The 18,127-nt window shown below is 39.9% G+C and overlaps 1 protein-coding gene across 1 annotated transcript in view; it reads right to left on the bottom strand.

Moving 5' to 3' along the window:
* Positions 1-7,212: 7,212 nt before the first annotated feature.
* Adhfe1 (alcohol dehydrogenase iron containing 1) overlaps positions 7,213-18,127 on the bottom strand; it is a 33,709-nt gene continuing 22,794 nt past the window's right edge. Inside the window, exons 13-14 of the mRNA XM_008854762.3 lie at positions 15,389-15,546; positions 7,213-7,817 (exon numbers count right to left, since the gene is read on the bottom strand). Coding sequence (XP_008852984.1) covers positions 7,734-7,817; positions 15,389-15,546 — 242 coding nt within the window. The 3' untranslated portion in view covers positions 7,213-7,733. The remainder of the gene's footprint in view (positions 7,818-15,388; positions 15,547-18,127) is intronic.

Raw genomic sequence — 18,127 nt, 5'->3', positions numbered from 1 at the left:
TAAGAAACTCTACTTCTAGAGTAGAAAAAACTGCCTTCTATATAAGATATAACAAACATTAGATCTGTCTAAGAGTCAGGATCAGTATCTTACACTTAACTATTCAGTCAACATAACATTCCCAAGTATCTCTAATGTTGGCAAGGCAGCTTACCAACCATTCATACTATTCAAATGGTGTGCAGAACTCTTTCCCTTGATGGGTGATGAGCTCCTTATGGGGAAGGACTGTATTTCCTTAATCTTTGCAGCCCCAGAACCTGGCAGAGAAGTTTGTATTGGGTAGTTACCAAAAGCAATATCTGTGTCTGGGGTCAAATCACTTGCTATCAGTGTGGCCTTGGTTAACTTATTAGACATCTCTGTCTTGATTTTATCATCCATAAAACGGAGATAATAGTAATAGATGCTTCATTTGGTTGTTTTGAGTAGCAAATGATACAATGCATGTCATACAATTCTAGTTTCCAGCATGTAAGGACTCAAACATATTATCAACATTGGATTTATAATTAATGCTAATGAGGTAACATCCTGTCAAGGCATTTTACCTCTGGAAGCCTCTATTTGTTTTTCCTCACTGTCTTTATACATCAAGTCATTTATACATCTTATCATCGAACAGTTTCATAACTAATTTCCACAGCTGTCGTTGATCACTGGCCCTGCTTTAGTTGCTTTTGGCCTTTCAATGTAAATCTCACTGGAATTCACAAGTTTCAAGAAACTCTTCATGTTGTCACACAAAGATGGCAAATCAACACATGAAAAGGTGTTCAACATCCAAACACCAATCAATTCTACAGCAAGAGCTCACCACAAGCTTGCTACAATGGCTAAAATAAAAAGTAGTTGTTTGGGCATGGGGATGTAGCTTAGCTGGTAGAATGCTTGCCTAGAAGGCACAAAGCCCTGGGTTCAGTCCCCAGCACCACATAAAACCAGGTGTGGTGGTGTATATCATCCTAGGCACACAGCGAGCTTGAAGCCACTTTGGGATACCTGAGCACCTGTTTCTAAATAATAAATAAATAAATAAATAAATAAATAAATAAATAAATAAATAGAATAGTGGTTTGCCTTACAAATGTTTTTCCCTTATTCAGTATATGCTACAGAGCTTATGCTGGCTGTCTTGTAACTGTTGCCAAAGCCATCAAGGAAGCATGTGTACATTTACACAGCTTCCAGAGGTTTCTGCTTAGAGGAACATCTTAGACCATGGGAAGAGGTTCTGGAGTGGTTCTTTTATCTCACCTCTCTCACAGAGCAGCAATCCTTTCACTAAGTGCTTGGATGAATTATAAAAAAGAACATTTGGGTATTTTTCTTGACTAGAAAAATGAAGACTATGAGCGTAGCAATTCAGACCTGTGGGCTAGGGATCCACTTACAGAGGGTCCAAGAAGGAAAAGAAAAAGTAAGAGGCAAAAAAAAAAAAAAAAATAGATTTGCTGATTTAAATTTTAATCTGTGTGCACTGATAAGACATATAGTCATTTCTCTACAGTTGTACATTCTGCAGCTTTAACTCAATGCACATCAAAAACACTCAGGAAAACTGCACCTGACACACACATGTGCTACCTGTTTCTTACTATGTGGTGCCCTGTGTACTCGTGGGTCTCTACAACATGAAGGCCATCACTAGAAGCAGCCCTAGGCCTTGCATCTCCAGGACCTCTTCTGCCATCTCGAAGTTCAGCACCACCTCCAGCTCAGTGAATGCCAGCCAAAGGCAGTGGGGGTGGTAAGGGAGACGTTTCCTGTACTGTGGCTCCTTCCAAGTTGACTGCCTACAAATCAGTCAGTGGGTGAAAAACCTTCTTATGATAGGCCTGGTATTCTGACACTTATTGAAAAAGGGTTCAGAAGTCCACTGAACCCTTATTTTGCAAATATACTAATCAAATACCAGTATGAGAAATTATATAGGATTTTAACATTAATCTTTGAACTTCTAGAGCTTTACAGCAGTAAGTCAAAGAAGGTTGGCCTGACAGGGTCTCAGTCTCTCTCTCTCTCTCTCTCTCTCTCTCTCTCTCTCTCTTTCTCTCCCTCTCTCTCCCCCCACCCTCTCTCCCCACAGTGTGTTGTGCTCCTTTCTCTGTACACACACACACACACACACACACACACTGCATTTGTATTGAACATATGCAGACTTTCTTTGTCTTTGACATTATTTCCTAAGAGTACAGAATAACTTTTTATATCGTATTAGACATTGGAAGTCATCTTGAGATGATTTAAAAGTATATGGGGTATGTATATAGGATAGAAGTAACTTCTATGCCATTTTATACAAAGGACTAGAATAGCTTTGGATTTGGGCATCCAAAATGTGTCCTGGAACTTCCATGGATATGAAGTTCTGACTCTCATGATATAAAAGAAAAATCACAGTTAGCTTTTGTACATTTGAAACAATAGTCGAACACAGTCCATCCATGTGAATGAACCTGGTTGGATTTCTTGTTGCTATGTGCTGGTATTTATTTTGAAGAGAAATAAGATTAAAGAAATGGGGAAGCAACACTTAAAATGAAGTACTATATATATATTTTGAAAATATGAATCAAGAGTCATATAAATATTCATGATTAAAATGTAAAAATTCTCTTTGGGGAAACTCAGCCTAGGAAAGTAACAGAATATAAAAACGCTACGTGTACGTTATTCATCTGTTCACTGCTATGTTACCGGTGGGAGTGAAAATCTGGATGCCATCTTGATTGCCTGTATTATGGATGAATTATTAAAAGTCCATTCTGTGAACTATTGTGTGTGTTTAAGTAACCATCATGAAGATTTTGTGGAGACATGCAAAATACTTAATGTGTCATACCTTCCAAGAAAGGAGCAGATTATACCTTCCACATGGAAGAAATGCAAAGAAAAGATCAAATGTTAACAGCTGTGTTTGGATACTGAGCTCATAAGTAGGTTTTTTTTCTTTTCTCTTAAGTATTTTAATTATTTTTCAATGTATGAAAAACTGTGCAATTTGGAAAGTAATTAAAACCACCCAACTAAAAATCCAACATTTAAAGCCAGAAAGAATGAGGGTTTGAAGTTAGCTAGTTGTTCTGGGTGTAGCTTCATGAGGGTGTCACATGGGACGAGATCTCAAGCCGTTGTTGCAGTTTAATTTGAGAGTGATTGGAGTTGGAAAATCAGTGGAATAATAACAGGAGAAACCAGGTCCTGCCCAAACCAGCTGCCAGTAATTCAACCTAAGGCTCCAAGAACCAACTACTGCCATTCACTGTGGCTGTGCTCAGGGGATTGCCTCCCCCAGGCCATTGTGATGGTGATGGCCTTGTCTCCCAGGTGCTCCCAGAGGACCAGGCACTTAATGGCAGCTGTCTGGTTTGGGGTTGCTGAGCCTCAGAGACTCACAGCCTGTGCAGTGTTGACCTGGAGGTGAACAGTCATCCTTCTCATACCTCCCCTGGGGCAGCATGCCTCATTAGGGTACAGTTTCTAATCCAAACAACCATTAATCTTTTTCAGGGTTAAAAGGCCAGAAACAGCTTTTTGTGCTCACACTTTCTCTCTATTTTAATACTGTACTTGTCTGTATTTTACAAAAGCAGACTTACTTCACCGATCACTTGAAAACATCCTACAGCTATGTCCAGAGCTACACAAACACCACCAAACCCAACACAACCCTTCCTGTGCATAGAAGAGGAACAAGGGAGCAAAACCAGCTACCTGCTTGTCGTGGCCCTTGACAATAAATCATGGAAACATGACCTGACTTGGAACAAATTAGTGCCTACCTCATAGATAAATTAGAAATAATGTATTTCAAGTGAAAATGCTTTCATATATGATACTTTCATGAATGCAACATTATATAAATGCTTGAATGACATTCTTTTTAATTGTTTTCCCATGCAGAGTAAATCAATCCATGTAAGTAAACTATGACTCCAGAATTTTTTTTTTGCACAGCTGACTCCAGAAATTTTTTAAAAAAGGAAATTAAGCCAGGCATGGTGGTGTACGCCTTTAATCCCAGCACTCGGGAGGCAGAGGCAGGCAGATCTCTGTGAGTTCAAGGCCAGCCTGGTCTACATAGTGAGTTCAGGTCAGCTGAGGCTACAGGGAGACCCTGTCTCAAAAAGACCAAAAAAAAAAAAAAAAGGAAATTAATAGAAAAATAGGATTTGAAATTAGAAAAATGCACTTAATTGTTATATCTGTAACATGCAAGTGTTTGATTCATAGAAACAGGCCAAATACTTTGTCTTATGCTTTTAAAATAGCTGGTAAATCACAAAAGGCTTCTTTTCCATGGTTCCAAATTGTACCGCACAAAATGATGAGGATCAAGATAAAAATTCATTAAGGCTTCCTAAGTCTGCTTCTTAACGTTTGGCCTTTAAATTCTTCCTCTGCAGAGTCATTGTCAGAAGACATACCAAACACTTCTGGTGAGTCACATTTAGGCATCTGGCTACAGTTAGGAAAGGCATCAGATACTTCAAAGATAAATAATTCATTTTTATATCTCAAATGATTTTTTTCATTAAATTTCTCAAGTTCAAAATCTCACATTCAAGAGTAGATAATATATAAAATCTGTTCATAACATTTTCGGGCTAAAGAGGCCTTCCTTGATTGAATACAGCAAGATTCAGGTGACCCTGGGGTCAAACTCCAGGGTCCCAGGTCTCTAAATAATGTCATACTACATTACAGAAATTACCAGATCTGTGATTCAGCTAAGTCCAAATAGAAAATGTTGAGGCGAATGATTTCACAAATTCCCAAAGGACAAAACTTAGTCTGTTGTATACAGAAGACTATGCTGAATTTGTCAAGTGTGTAGACACACACTGCAGTAGCCTCTTGCTTCTGCATGGCTTTCTACTGTCTCCGGCACAGGTCGAGTATCACATGCCTAGAGTCTTGTTTATGTACAAGAAGTTAGCCCTACCATAGCATGCACAGTTTGCTTTTTCTTGCTATTTCCTAAACAATACAGCATGGCAAGTACTAACATAGCATTCACTTTGCATTAGGTATAAAGAATCCAGAGAGAATTTAAGGTATATAGGAGAATGTGCATAGCTTGTGGAAATATTGCTCATATATACATATACATGTATGTAGTACTAAAGGTTGTGCCATTTTTATCATTTCATATAAAGGACTTGTGTATTCACAGATTTTAGTATCTGCATGGAGTCTTGGAACAAAATCCCTCAAGGACACAGAAGGAAAAATATATTATAAGAGTTGTCTAACTTAACCTATCTGGACATTTTTTAAATGGAAACCCCATTTTGTTTGTTGATTTTTTACTACGCCAAATGCATTTTCAGACATTCATTGTCAACTTTTACTGAAGGCTCCTCAGAGATGACCTGTTCTCTGTCTTGTTCACATACAGCTTCTATGCTTACATTCCATTATTTCTGAAACATGGGAAGGAGTTTTAGCCAGACATAGCCCTCACCAAGGTGCAGCTGAAATTCTGTTGGTATGTCTTATCTTTAGGTACTTGGTATAAAGAATTTGAATGTTTTCTAAGAATTATTTTTGAGTGAGTGTGTACATGTATGTGTATGTATTTCCATGTGCAAATGTGTGAACCCAGGGTCTCATATGTGCTAAGCATGCACTTCTGCCACTAAGGTACACTGTCAGTCCCTCTTTCTCCTTGTGTGTGCACGTGTGTGCATGTGCATGTAGAAGCCAAAGGTCAATGCTGGGTTTCTTCCTTTTATTCTCTATCTTATTTTTTGAGACAGGGTCTCTCACTGAACCTGGAGCTCGCCGATTAGCTAAATGGACTGGCCAGGAAGCACTGGGAATCCTGTTGTTTCTGCACCCCCTGTGCTTGGGTAACAGATGAACAACACTGTACCCCGCTTTTTGTGTGTGCTGGAGATCCAAACTCAGATCCTTATGCTTGTGCGGCAAGCACTTTACTGACTGAGCCATCTCCCTTGCTCCCTCTGTGTGTGTGTGTGTGTGTGTGTGTGTGTGTGTGTGTGTATGTGTGTGTACTTGTATGTGTGTATGTATGCTTGCTTGTGCATGTGTGTGTAGAGGCTGGAGGTTTACATCTGGTGTCTTCCTGTCACTCTACACCTTGTTTATCAGACAGGGTCTCAGTGCATCTGAAGCTCATACTTTCAGAAGGACTAGCTGGCCAGTGAGCCATGGGGTCCATTTTTCTCTAGCCCCCTGCCCCTCACCTGCTGGCATTACAGACATGGGTAGCTGTAGCCAGCTTTTACATGGGTGAGTGGGGGAGGGATCTGAACTCAAGTCCTCATGCTTGGACAGTAAACACTTTACCTGCTGAGCCATTTCTCCTGCCCTGTCCTCCCTTTTCAAAACAAGAAAACTGCTTGCTTTTACACATTCAGACAATGTATTTATAAAATACAAAATACAAGAATAGGCCTGGGTGGGGCAGTCTGGAGAGATGGCTCAGTGGTTTAGAACACTGACTGTTCTTGCAGAAGACCTGGGTTCAATTCCCAGCATCCACATGGCAGCTAACAACTGTCTTTAACTCCAGTTCCAGGGGATCTGATGCCTTCTTCTGACCTCTGCAGTCATTGTATAACACGGGTGCACTTCGATACATGCAGGCAATACATGCATACACATAAAATAAAAATAACTAAAATATTAAAAAAAAAAGAATAGGCCTGGTGTGGCGCTACACATTAGTAATCCCAGCACCCAGAAGGTGAAGGCAGGAGGATCCCAAATTCAAGATTTGTTTTGACCACAGAGAAAGGTCAAGGCCTGTCTCAAAAACCAAAGGCTGGGGATGCAGCTCAGTGGTGGACCACTTGCCTAACATGTGCAAGACCCTGGTTCTAATCTCAGCCCCTTAGTGAAAGTATAAAATACAAGTGAACATTTTCTCTTGATTTTCTATAGCACAATTCCCTTTCTCCACTGATATCTTTAAGAATTCAATATGTATTTTTCTTTCCTGCATATAGGCACATGTTGGAAAGATAAGTGAGACCACAGTGTTATATTTTTCTACAACTTGCTTTTGGCATGTGTATCCATTATATAGTATACATATTTCCAAGAGACTTGCTCAATCTTTATTAATAATACCATAGGTATTCTACCATTTAATATATTATGATTTATTTATATACATTTTTTTTTTACTTTTTGAAGCAGGGTCTCTCTGTAGCCCCAGCTGTCCTGGAACTCATTATGTAGACCAGGCTGGCCTTGAACTCACAGAGATCCACCTGCCTCTGCCTCCCAAGTGCTGGGACTACAGGCGTGTGACACCATACCCGGCTATTTATATACTTTTAATGAATATTTAGATTTGTTTCAATTTTTATTATTCTAAAAGCACTGCCTGAAATAGTCTTGTCATAGTTCTTTGGCCACTAATGTTAATATTTCTTCAGGATAAATTTCTAGACATCAGTTTCTGGGCATATACTATTTATATTTATAGATTTGACAGACAGTTTTTGTCCACTTGGTACATAGACCAGAGGCAGAGTATTCACTGGAGTTTGGTATAAGCACACTGACCTGTGGGGTGTGGCCCCTGGATTTGACATAGCATGAAGGAATCTCCTGAAGAATAAAATCATATCACATTCAAACCAGTAACAGGTAAGTGAAGTGTAGAGATAGGAAGACAATGATCTAGCCTGATCAACTTCTGTTATCTGAACCACAATGGCTAATGGCAATTATTTCCAGTGAAGTGGTAGTTAATATAGCTTCATTGATGCTTCAAACAGAGCAGATAGATCTTCTTCTGACTGAGGACGGGGTGCAAGCTTGGTGACCCTTTCCTGAAATAGTAAACAAAAGGAGTTACTCAGGCTTGCAAAAGATAGTTTGTCAATGCTACATGTTATGTAAATAAGCTTGGTCATAAGAAACAATGACTTGATAATAGTCATATCTTTAATAATAGTCATATTTAAAAATATTGTACAGAAATAGCCTGGCATAGTAGTGTGGAGTCAAAAGAATCAATGAATTCAAGGCTAGCCTGGGCTACATAGAAAGACTGTGGTCAAAAGCAAATGAACAAACAAATAAGCAAACCACCTCCCCGCACCCAAATCCCCTTTGTGTTAATTCCCAACTCAGATTTCCCAGGAAGCTTTCAAAAGCCATCACCCCTTGCTTTCTGCCATAGAAACAGTCTTCTGTCCAAATGTAAGAATCAGACCTGATCCTACCTTGATCAAACTGGCTCAGTCAACAATCTCTGTCAGTTGTCCATGTGCAGAGAGCCCTGTTGCAGGTACAGGCAGTGCTACTAAGGAAAATGTAACTCCTTGTCCTTGACTTTCAAGACCATTTATTTTGCAACTTGGCCTTAAGCTGCATTCAAAAGGACTTTCAGTAGGACATGAGCGCTTAGGTTATGTGCAATAAGTGACTTCTTTTTTTCTCTATTAACTAAACTTTCACATTTACTTTTCCAGACTAGTTCAGTGATTTGCTTGATTTCTCTGTTGATCATTATGAGTGGAGTCAGTGATGCCAACAACCTAGGCTATATACTTCTTCAGTGGCTCCATGATCCCTCTAAGGCAAGGGACTTAGGATGGTTATCTGTGATTTAAATGAAACCAACAAATATGCCATCTTCTTGTGGGCTCCATCTTTATTGGTTTGGGGGGGTGGGCAATTTCCCCATGATAAGCATGTATTGGGACACTTGTCAGGCAAGCTCAGGAGGACAGAGGCTCAGTTGTGTTCACTGCTCTGACATGGTACTTATCAGAGTGTCCAACATACAATTAAGTATGTGAGAAATACTTTGTTGAGTTAATGAAGATTGTGGGGAGGCAGCTTATTAATATATGAAAGGTCACATGTACAGAATGGATTGCTGATTTCCTCATTTTAGAAATGATATTCAGTAGCTCAGACAAAATCCTAAGGGATGTCCTTGGCTATGGGTTCCCTTGATCTGCAAGTTCAGCCCATCAGCAAGACTACGAGACCTATCTTCAAGATAAATCATACCCCCTTGAGCTCTAACCTGACTAGGAGATACCATCATCCCCTATCCTACTTGAACAGCCTCTTGCAATAGGCTGCTTCCATTTTTGCTCCACTATCGCCCCCTAGAGGTTATTGTCTGGACAGCAACCAGAGATCCTCTTACCCCAGCATAGATCTTGACAGTCTATTCCTGGGCTTAGTGCTCTAGATAACTTCCCTTCATGGTTAGAACAAAATCAAGGGTCTGGAACTGTAGCTCAGTTGGTAGAGTGCTTGCCTAGCATGCACAAAGCCCTGGGTTCTGTCCCCCAGTACTACATAAACTGGGTTTGATGTGCATACCTCTAATCTCGGCAGCTACATCAGAAATTCAAGGCCATCCTCAGTTACATACCAAATTTGATGCCAACTTGGGCTACATGAGACACTGTCCCAACACAAACAAATAAAAAAACACGATCTCCAGAATGCTTCTCAGATCTGGCTGTGTTTCTCAACCCAGCTCCCCACTTTGCCACTGGCTCATTTCACTTACTCCCATTGTCCCTTATTTGTTTGTTTGAGACAGAGTCCTGTATAGCTCAGTTCTGTGTAGCTCAGACTTGCTTCAACCTTACTATCTAACAGAACCTTGATCTACTGATCCTTCTGCCTCTACCTTCTAAGAGCTGGGATGACAGGTGTGTACCACCATACCTAGCCCCACCATCTCTTTTACATTTCAGCCTTTCCCTTCATCCACTTTCCCTAGCTGCCATGTCTAGGTTGAGGACTTCACATAGAACCCTCAGCCAGCCTCTCTGGAGCTCCCTCCACATTGTCCACCAAGGCCACTCCCCATCTTCTTTCCCAGGCTTTCCTTCCCACTAACGATCATTAGCTGAAACTTCTCTTATCTCACTTGCTGATGTTCATTTCTTCTCACTAGAGAGGAAGCTCCAGGTAAGGGAGGGACTTAATTTTTTTCCTCACTGTAGCCCACAGATGCATACCATCTGGTGGATCTCAGGAAGCATTTTTCAAGTATTTTTCATTTTCACCAGCAAGACAATGAAATGAGAATTCACAAAATGTGGAAGGTGTTTGCAAATAGCAATGTGATAGATTAATGTCCATAATAAAAATGATTCTTATAATACAACAATAAAACCTCAAAGGATCAATAAAAATGGGCAAGACAATTAAATAGATATTGCTTCAAATAAAATATATAAATAGCCAATAACGAGTCAGCATGGTGGTGCATGCCTTTAATGCCAGCATTCAGGAAGCAAAGGTAGGTGAATCTCTGTGAGATCAAGGCCAGCCTGGTCTACGTAGAGAGTTCCAGGCCTCCAGGCCAGGTGTGGCTACAGGGAGACCCTGTCTCAAAAGGACAAAAAAAAAACAAACCAATAAGCACATGACGAGATGTTCAGTGTTATTAGTATTAGGGAAATGAAAATCAGCTAGATACCACTTCACACCATTAGTGTGGCCATTATAAAGATAATGGAAAATAATAAGTGTTGGTAAAGGTGTAGAGAATGGGAATCCTGTGTATTGTTAATAGAATTGTAAAATGGTGCTGGCACTATGGAAAAGTTTAGTAGTTCATTGAAAAATTAAAAACTGGGCTAGGTGAGAGAGCACTTGCTTGAAATCCCAGCATTTGGGAGGTGAATATGGGATGATCACAAACTCAAGGCCAACCTGTGCTACACAGTGAGATTCTGTCTGAAATAGAACAAAAAATCACCATGTGAGTTAACATTTCTACTTATTGGTGTATACCCCAGGTAACTTAAAGCAGGCATGCAAATAGATACATGAACACCAGTGTTATAGTAGCATTATTCAAAACAGCCAGAAGGTGGAAACAACTGAAATGTCTTTAAACATAAGTAATGAATGAACAAAACAATATTTAAACAATGAAATACTACTCAGCAATAGACAGGAATGAAATTCCAACACATGCTACAACGCTGATGAACACCGAGGACAGTGAGATAAGTAAAATTAGCCACTTGCAACAGGACTGATATTGCAAGATTCCACTTAACATGAGGTACCTAGGACAGACAGCTTCAGAGACAGGAAGTAGAATGGAAGTTACCAGGGGCTGGAGAAGGCAGTATGAGGTCTTAGTACTCAATGGATACAGGGCTATTTGAATGCTAAAAATCAGTTCTTCAATGAATCATGGTAGTTACTGTGTAGCACTGCGAATACACTAATTAGCATTGAACTGTACACATAAAAACGGTTAATATGGTAAATTGATGTTATTTTACAACAATTAAAAATAAAGCAAGAAATAAGAATGGATGACAGTTTGGAGTGAGGAAAATGCTGATAAATATGGGTTAGACAAAGGCAAAATGTTTATATCCTAGCAGATTTTGAAGAGATTCTGTGAAAGTTAGAAAATCCATAGCAAGGCAGAGGCTGCTAATGGTTATCTATCATCTGTCTATTTATCTGCTAATCTATCATCTTTTATCTATCTATCATCTATCTATCTATCTATCTTTCTTTCTTTTATCTATCTATCATCCATCTATCTTCTATCTTTCTATCATTATCTATCAATCTATCTCTCATTTGTCTATTATCTATGATCTGTTATATATCATCTATCTATGTACCTATCCATCATCTATTTATCAATCATCTATTTGTTTATATATCATCTGTCAGTGACCTCTCTATAATCTACCTATCTATCTACATATCTACCTATGATCTATGTATTTATCTATGTATCTATTTATCTATAACCTATCTATGAATCTATCTAGGAATCTATCTGTCTAGCATGACATCACCTAACTTGTGACAGGTGAAGAGCTGAAGTTCAATGTGTTCTATGGCCACAGATGATGGTGATGACAACATTTTGTTATAACGAAGAGAGTCTTATTTGATGAGCTCAAAGTCTCTCAACAAGATCCTGTTTATCTTAGGTGAGGCAGTTTAGGATTCCCAGAAGCACCTGACTCTAAGCCTCTGATAGGTTTCTCTTTCAAATTTCTAACCCCAATGATTGGTTAACCATAGCAAAGATACAGTATACAACTACTTTGCCATATAAAAGCTAAACTATTTCAGAATGAAGACGTGTTGAGTAATGTGCTATTATTTATAGGCATGCAAGACCAAAGAACAACTGATTAACATGGCACTGAAATAACTACAGACTTCTACTTTTAGCACATTCATAAAATAATACCACTTCATCTGGCCTGTCTACCAGGAGTGGGAGTGCTCACTTGGGTAGACAGCTCTCCTCAGTAATGAAATGTTTTGATTTTAAATGTAAATGTTTCTTTCCAGAGGTTTCAGAATCCAGTTTGGAAGATTAATTTGTTCTTGTCTGCTCCCCCTGCAGCCTGGCTATGGCAGTTGGAAGCCTGCTGCTATTTGCCCCCACCACCATAGGCTGTGGTGTTTGGCCAAGAATACTAGCTTGATTGTTCCTTCTAGAGAAAAGTGATCCCTGGCTGCTGAACATAAAAGAACCTTTATCAAAAATGGACTACAAGAAATAAACTTTCTGGCAAGGTTCTTTGCAGGGACCAGATTATCCTTCACACTACCTTAAATCTGGGAGATAGTAATAAGTGAAAATTAGTCCACTGTACCTGTAAAATTCTGAGGTTGCCATAGCATTTCTGTAAAATAGTCGCTGCTGCCAGAAAGCAAAATAATCCCCCACCCCACAGGAGATCTTCATCTGGAGAATGGCTTATTTCTAAGATTATCAGTTTCTCTTTAAAGTCCTATGAGTCTGTGAATACATGCATATCTCAATCACATTGGCTCCAAAATGGAATGAGTGCTAGTTAATTAAAATTAACAATGTCTCTTTGTAATCATGACAACATGACCAAAGAGAGAAAGGCAGAATACATCTTTATGAAAACATCTTGAAATCTTGGCTTCTACTCTAAGACATGATGTACACTTAAGAGATTCTATTTCCTGGTTGGCCATGGCAATGCATGCCTGCAGGTAAGTGCTGAAGAGGATGAGGCAAGAGGAGCTGAGTTTGAAGTCAGCCTGGGCTATAACTTAAAAGATTCCATTACTTCACACTTTTGCTAGACTACGAAGTTAATTTGGTTTAATTAAGGTTTTTGTTCTGGGATTTCCCACAGACATGTATGAGGAGACATTCAGAATGGTACCTAATTAAGTTGCTATCTTAGTTGGATGGTGTCAAATGCTAGTGTGGATCTGCTGATCTCTGGGATAGCCTTTGAAAGGGAAGGTCACTTGCTACTGTCAGCTAGTGACTAGAAGATGCACTGCTGCCAGCAATTAAATGGCCAGAAAATCAAACAGTTTTATCTGGAACTCATAGATACCATTCTTGGAAGCAGATAAATTTTAAGTTTATTTAATTAATTAATTAATTAATTAATTAATTAATTTGGTGTGTGTATGTGTGTGTGTGCGCGCGCACATGTGCGTGTGCATGCACACCATGGTACACATATGGTGGTCAGAGGACAACTTGATTGGAGTTGGTTCTCTCCTTCCACTATGTGGGTCCCAGGGATTAAATTTAGGTCATAAGGTTTGGCACCAAGCACTTTTACCCACTGAGTCCTCTTGTCAGCTCCCCAAATTCATATTCTTGAATACATTCCTGGGCTAAACTTTTCAGAGGCTCCCTTGTAGAATGGACAGTACTGCTGGGATCATTCTATGAAACCATGGCCCATATTGAAATCATGGTGGACACTCAGTCTGTTGACTCTCTGGACAGGCTTTCATGGTTCCCCTGTCAGTCTTAGGAAACATCTTAAAAAGCTACTGCTCTCCAGCCACTTGGCTCACCTGGATGTAGGTTTTAGGAGAAGAGGCTGTAGGTATGATTTATTCAGCATCTCTACTACCTTGTGACAGTTGTGATAGAGGACGGAGCAAAGCAGATTTTTGCATTCTTGGAATTTCTAGCCTAGTAGGTTTGGCTAAAACAATGATGATGGCCTTGGGCCTTACATTTTGGCTATTTAGTTTCTTGAACTTATGCGTTAGAACTATGGGTTTGCAGTTTAGCTCGCACAAACGCTATACCTTGAGAGGCTTATGTTTCTCACTTATTAACATTTTTGATACAATTAGATCCACAGGGCTTGAATCTAACTCAGGGAAACCAGTGATATATGGGTCATCTTTCATTTGTACAATAAGAAACCAAGGAACACAGAAGAAACACTCAGGTTGTTGATTCTTCTTAAACACTGGAAGTTCTACCAACACAAGAACCTGAATTTATACTTGGTGTTTGTAACTAGCAGAACGGCTGCTTGTGTCCTGTTAGATGGGCCACATGCTTTCCAGTACACTGATATCCCCACTACTCCCTGATGCCTCAAATTACATTGTTCATTCCTATTCCCTACATTGCTTCTGTGGACATAAAAGCCTGAGAGCCCAAACCATGCAAATATCTTTTGTAAATTGTAAGGTCATTAATAGTCTGAACATTGATGATGTGGGATAAAGGAGCCAGTTGGAGGTCCCTGCTTTCCTGGAGTGGGGTGAGGAAAAAGCACCGGTGGTTGTGGTAAGCAGGATGCTGAACAAGCAGATATTCCAACTGTTGGCTCTGTTTCAGTGTCAGAGGGAGATCCTTCAATGCCTTAATTTGGACAGAAAAGCCCCATGGTGATCCTACCTTTCCATATTGGCAGGAATGGCTAAGGAAGTACACTGGTGTGGTGAGCATGGTGTGGTCCATCAACTCTGTGCTCATGATTCTAAGCTCCCTACCTCATGAAAAATTGCAGTAATCAGGATCTTGGCCCATTAAGATTTGATGTACTAGCTCCAGAGATATCACATCTCTTCAGGATGTTCTTGGGAGAGGGAGTTTTATATCTACCATGACTTTACCAAATAAAAGAGGGTATCTCAGTTTAGATTCTTTAGCAAGACTTAAATAAGGCACAGAAGGGCACAGATGTGTATACAATATCCCCAAATGACTCAAACGCAAACTTCTAATAGTTTCAATTTAAAGACTACACCTACATTTCACAAAAGAGTAGGAATTTGCATTCTTTATAGTGAAAAATAATAGTAGTAGTCCTTTTGGAATGGCTTTGCATAGTCTTACAGGGAACCCTTGAAGGAGCAGAGATGGGGGGAAGGGAAGTCTTTCCATAGCTTGAGATCAAGTTGGCAGTTTGTGCCATGAAGTTTCATAAAGGATCCTTTCAGTTTTTCCATGAAACCTCCAGCCAACTACAATTTTACGGAAGAACATAAAGGCATAGGGGCCTGGGGCTTCTTTGTGCTGGAGAAGAGAACTGTTGTGTGGTTTGGAGAACCGCTGGAGGATCTGGACTTTTGTCCCCTTTAGCTCTGTGTTTAACAGGAGGAAAGACCATGCTGTACCTCTTACCTGGGGCAGGGTTCCTTTCACTAGTGAGGGGATGTCGTCCTTCGAGTAACCAAGGGCAGCTAGGCCATTGTCAACATTTAGGTCAAATAGGAATTTTCGGAGTGTATCTGCCAACACAGACCCAGCATCTTGGCTCCTGGCAGTGCGGATATTGGCTCCTAGAAGACATAAAGTGCAGATCGTACAGAGAGAAGCAGGTTCTGGGTATGGCCCAGTCACATTATCAGCAGAATATGTAATTTGGAAACACTGAGGTCAAGAGCACCACTAGGATCCCCTAAGGTGGGTTAGTAGTCAGTAGTCAACCCCATGGAACACACATTGGTAAGGCCAGACTGAGGAGCCAGTAACTGCACTCAGCTAGCTAGCTGAGCACTCACAGCCCTCACAATTTCAGGGAAATTCTCTTTGCTATCTGTCCACCCTTGATGTGGTGGGAGAGAAGAAAAATGGAGCCAAGGAAAGAGGTTCAGAAGAGATGAGGTGCCTGGATGAGGTGGGGAGAACCATTTGTGTGTGTGGGGGGCACAGTTACGTGACTTCTAAGGCTTAGAGTTTGCTGACATCTAGAGGTGTGCATGTTCAATGTCTTCTCACAGCAACAGAAAAACACAAGGCTTTTTGCAAACAGCTTGTGAGGCAAGACCCCCATGTTGAACACCAAGAAAGAAGAAAAAAAGGATGACAAAAATTGGTTACATGTGATCACAGAAGGAAAAATTTCCTCTTTATATCTATAATTTAAAAAATTATTATGGACTATGTTGCCAAAGGACAGAACACATTTCTCTTAATAAATATTGCAGCACCAGCAGGGTAGAACAAAGAACACAAAGATGCTTAGGAAACAGTGTTTCATCACATAATGATATTGTGAAGTGGCAAGAAGCTTGCCAAGGTTTTGAGATTTGTAAGGAGAGAAGTTTAATGATTCATAATTAGCACACACAATCCCAGATACATCAGTCTGGAAGAGCCATGGGGCTCTGTTACCAGGCAGGACAGTGTGAACTTCCCAGAGGAAGCAACTGAATTCCCAATCCCTAGCACCTGCCCTATGGTCCATCTATTTGATTGGAATACTTGTGCTACCCAAAAGGAAAAGTCTACAAAGGGAAAATAGCATTGTATGACATCTAAACAAAATGCCTATGAAGGAGACTGGCACCACGGCCCACCTCTACAATGAAGCATGTTGCTAAGTCAGCGTTAAGCCTTTCCCTTTTATGATGGTCAGAACTACTTTAGAAGTCCAGGAAAAGGTATAAATAGAACCAGATACAGGGCCAGATGGAGAGCAACAGGATGAAAAGCGACTGTGCCTGGCAAGGGTAGTCTGTAATACCAGGTGGCAGCTTAAGTGCAGATTAGTTGGGGTGACACATGATACAGGGTTACAATGTTATGTGATCCTGAGATGGCTGTCATAGAATATGCCATACAAACCTCTGTGCCTTCTATGAAGCATTTTTAGAAAAAAAGAGATGATAGGAAAGAAAATGCATTGGTCTAACTACGGAAAAATCCAAGATTACTGTAATTTCTTAAGCAATTAGGAAGAACTGGTGGGTCCTTCCCCTGATTTTGTTTAAACAGAGGACCTGCTTTCTCAGTATGGTTACCTGGGATGTGAACTGTAACTTCACTGAGATTTTTCCCATTTATGATAAATTTAGCCTACAAGTTGGACCTCTCTCTAATTTTTACTGTTCGCAACTTTACAAAGACCACACATTTCCCATCCTAAAGGAAAAGGGACACAGTCCTTGGTAATGCTGGGAATGTGTTCTTACAGTGAAAATTGAAGCCCGGTTTGGCTCCCAGTCCTTGGCTTCTGACATTAACATTCCTAGCACAGCACCTGGAACTGTGGGACACACAAAGGGCTGGTGTGCGAGGGAGGGAGGAAAGCAGCCTGCAGGAGGATGTCTGTGGTTGCTCCTACCTCCTTGGGAATAATCTCTCCAACGTCTGAAGCTACAAGAGCATAATGAAGAATAAAGTTTTCTTTATAGCCTTTCCCTTCCCACCCTAAACTCAAGTAGGGGAACAAGATGTTTTGCATGTTAATCAAGTTCTCCAATTCACCTAAGAAAAGAGTTCTTGTTTCAGAAAAACACTAAAATTTTACCTCCTACTACAGTTACCTGGAATGTAATTTTATTTCTGGGAAGAGTCAAAAGGCATTGTGGGTATTTTATTATAGACATTACTTATTCTACAGTATGGCAAACAGATTGCTTATTTACAATTTTTTTTAAAAAGATTCACCAGAAGGTCAAGTAGTGGGGAATGGCTGGGGGTGCCAACAACACAGCAGACAGTAGCAGGGATATCAGAGTATAAGGGCTCTAGTCAGGGGAGGGAGGCTATGGGAGGGTGCTATTTGGGAAGTGGGTGTAAAAATAAATAAATAAATAAATAAATAAATTAATTAATTAATTAAAAAAGTTTCTTGTTGAGGTTCTCTGTGATGGGGAGGTTACTGTTGTTTCCTGATTCAGATTAATCTTATCATCAATTTAATATAGCAAAAGTCAGTTATAACATTAATTGTACATACAGAGCTAGACTTCCTTTGGGGATGAAGAGCAAATAGTAGTAAAAACTTAGTGGCATCAATATTTGATTCCATGTCATTAATAGATTCTTAGAAACCTAAATTTATGGCATGTTAGTGCTAGCTAAGGCTTTGATCAAGTCACTAATATTTTATTTTTAAATTTTTATTTTATATGT

The sequence above is a fragment of the Nannospalax galili genome, unplaced genomic scaffold (assembly GCF_000622305.1).
Source record: "Nannospalax galili isolate Female #2095 unplaced genomic scaffold, S.galili_v1.0 scaffold247, whole genome shotgun sequence".
NCBI classification, from domain to species: domain Eukaryota; kingdom Metazoa; phylum Chordata; class Mammalia; order Rodentia; family Spalacidae; genus Nannospalax; species Nannospalax galili.
The sequence above is the reverse complement of the archived record's forward strand: the minus strand, read 5'-3'. Positions and strand labels throughout refer to the sequence as shown.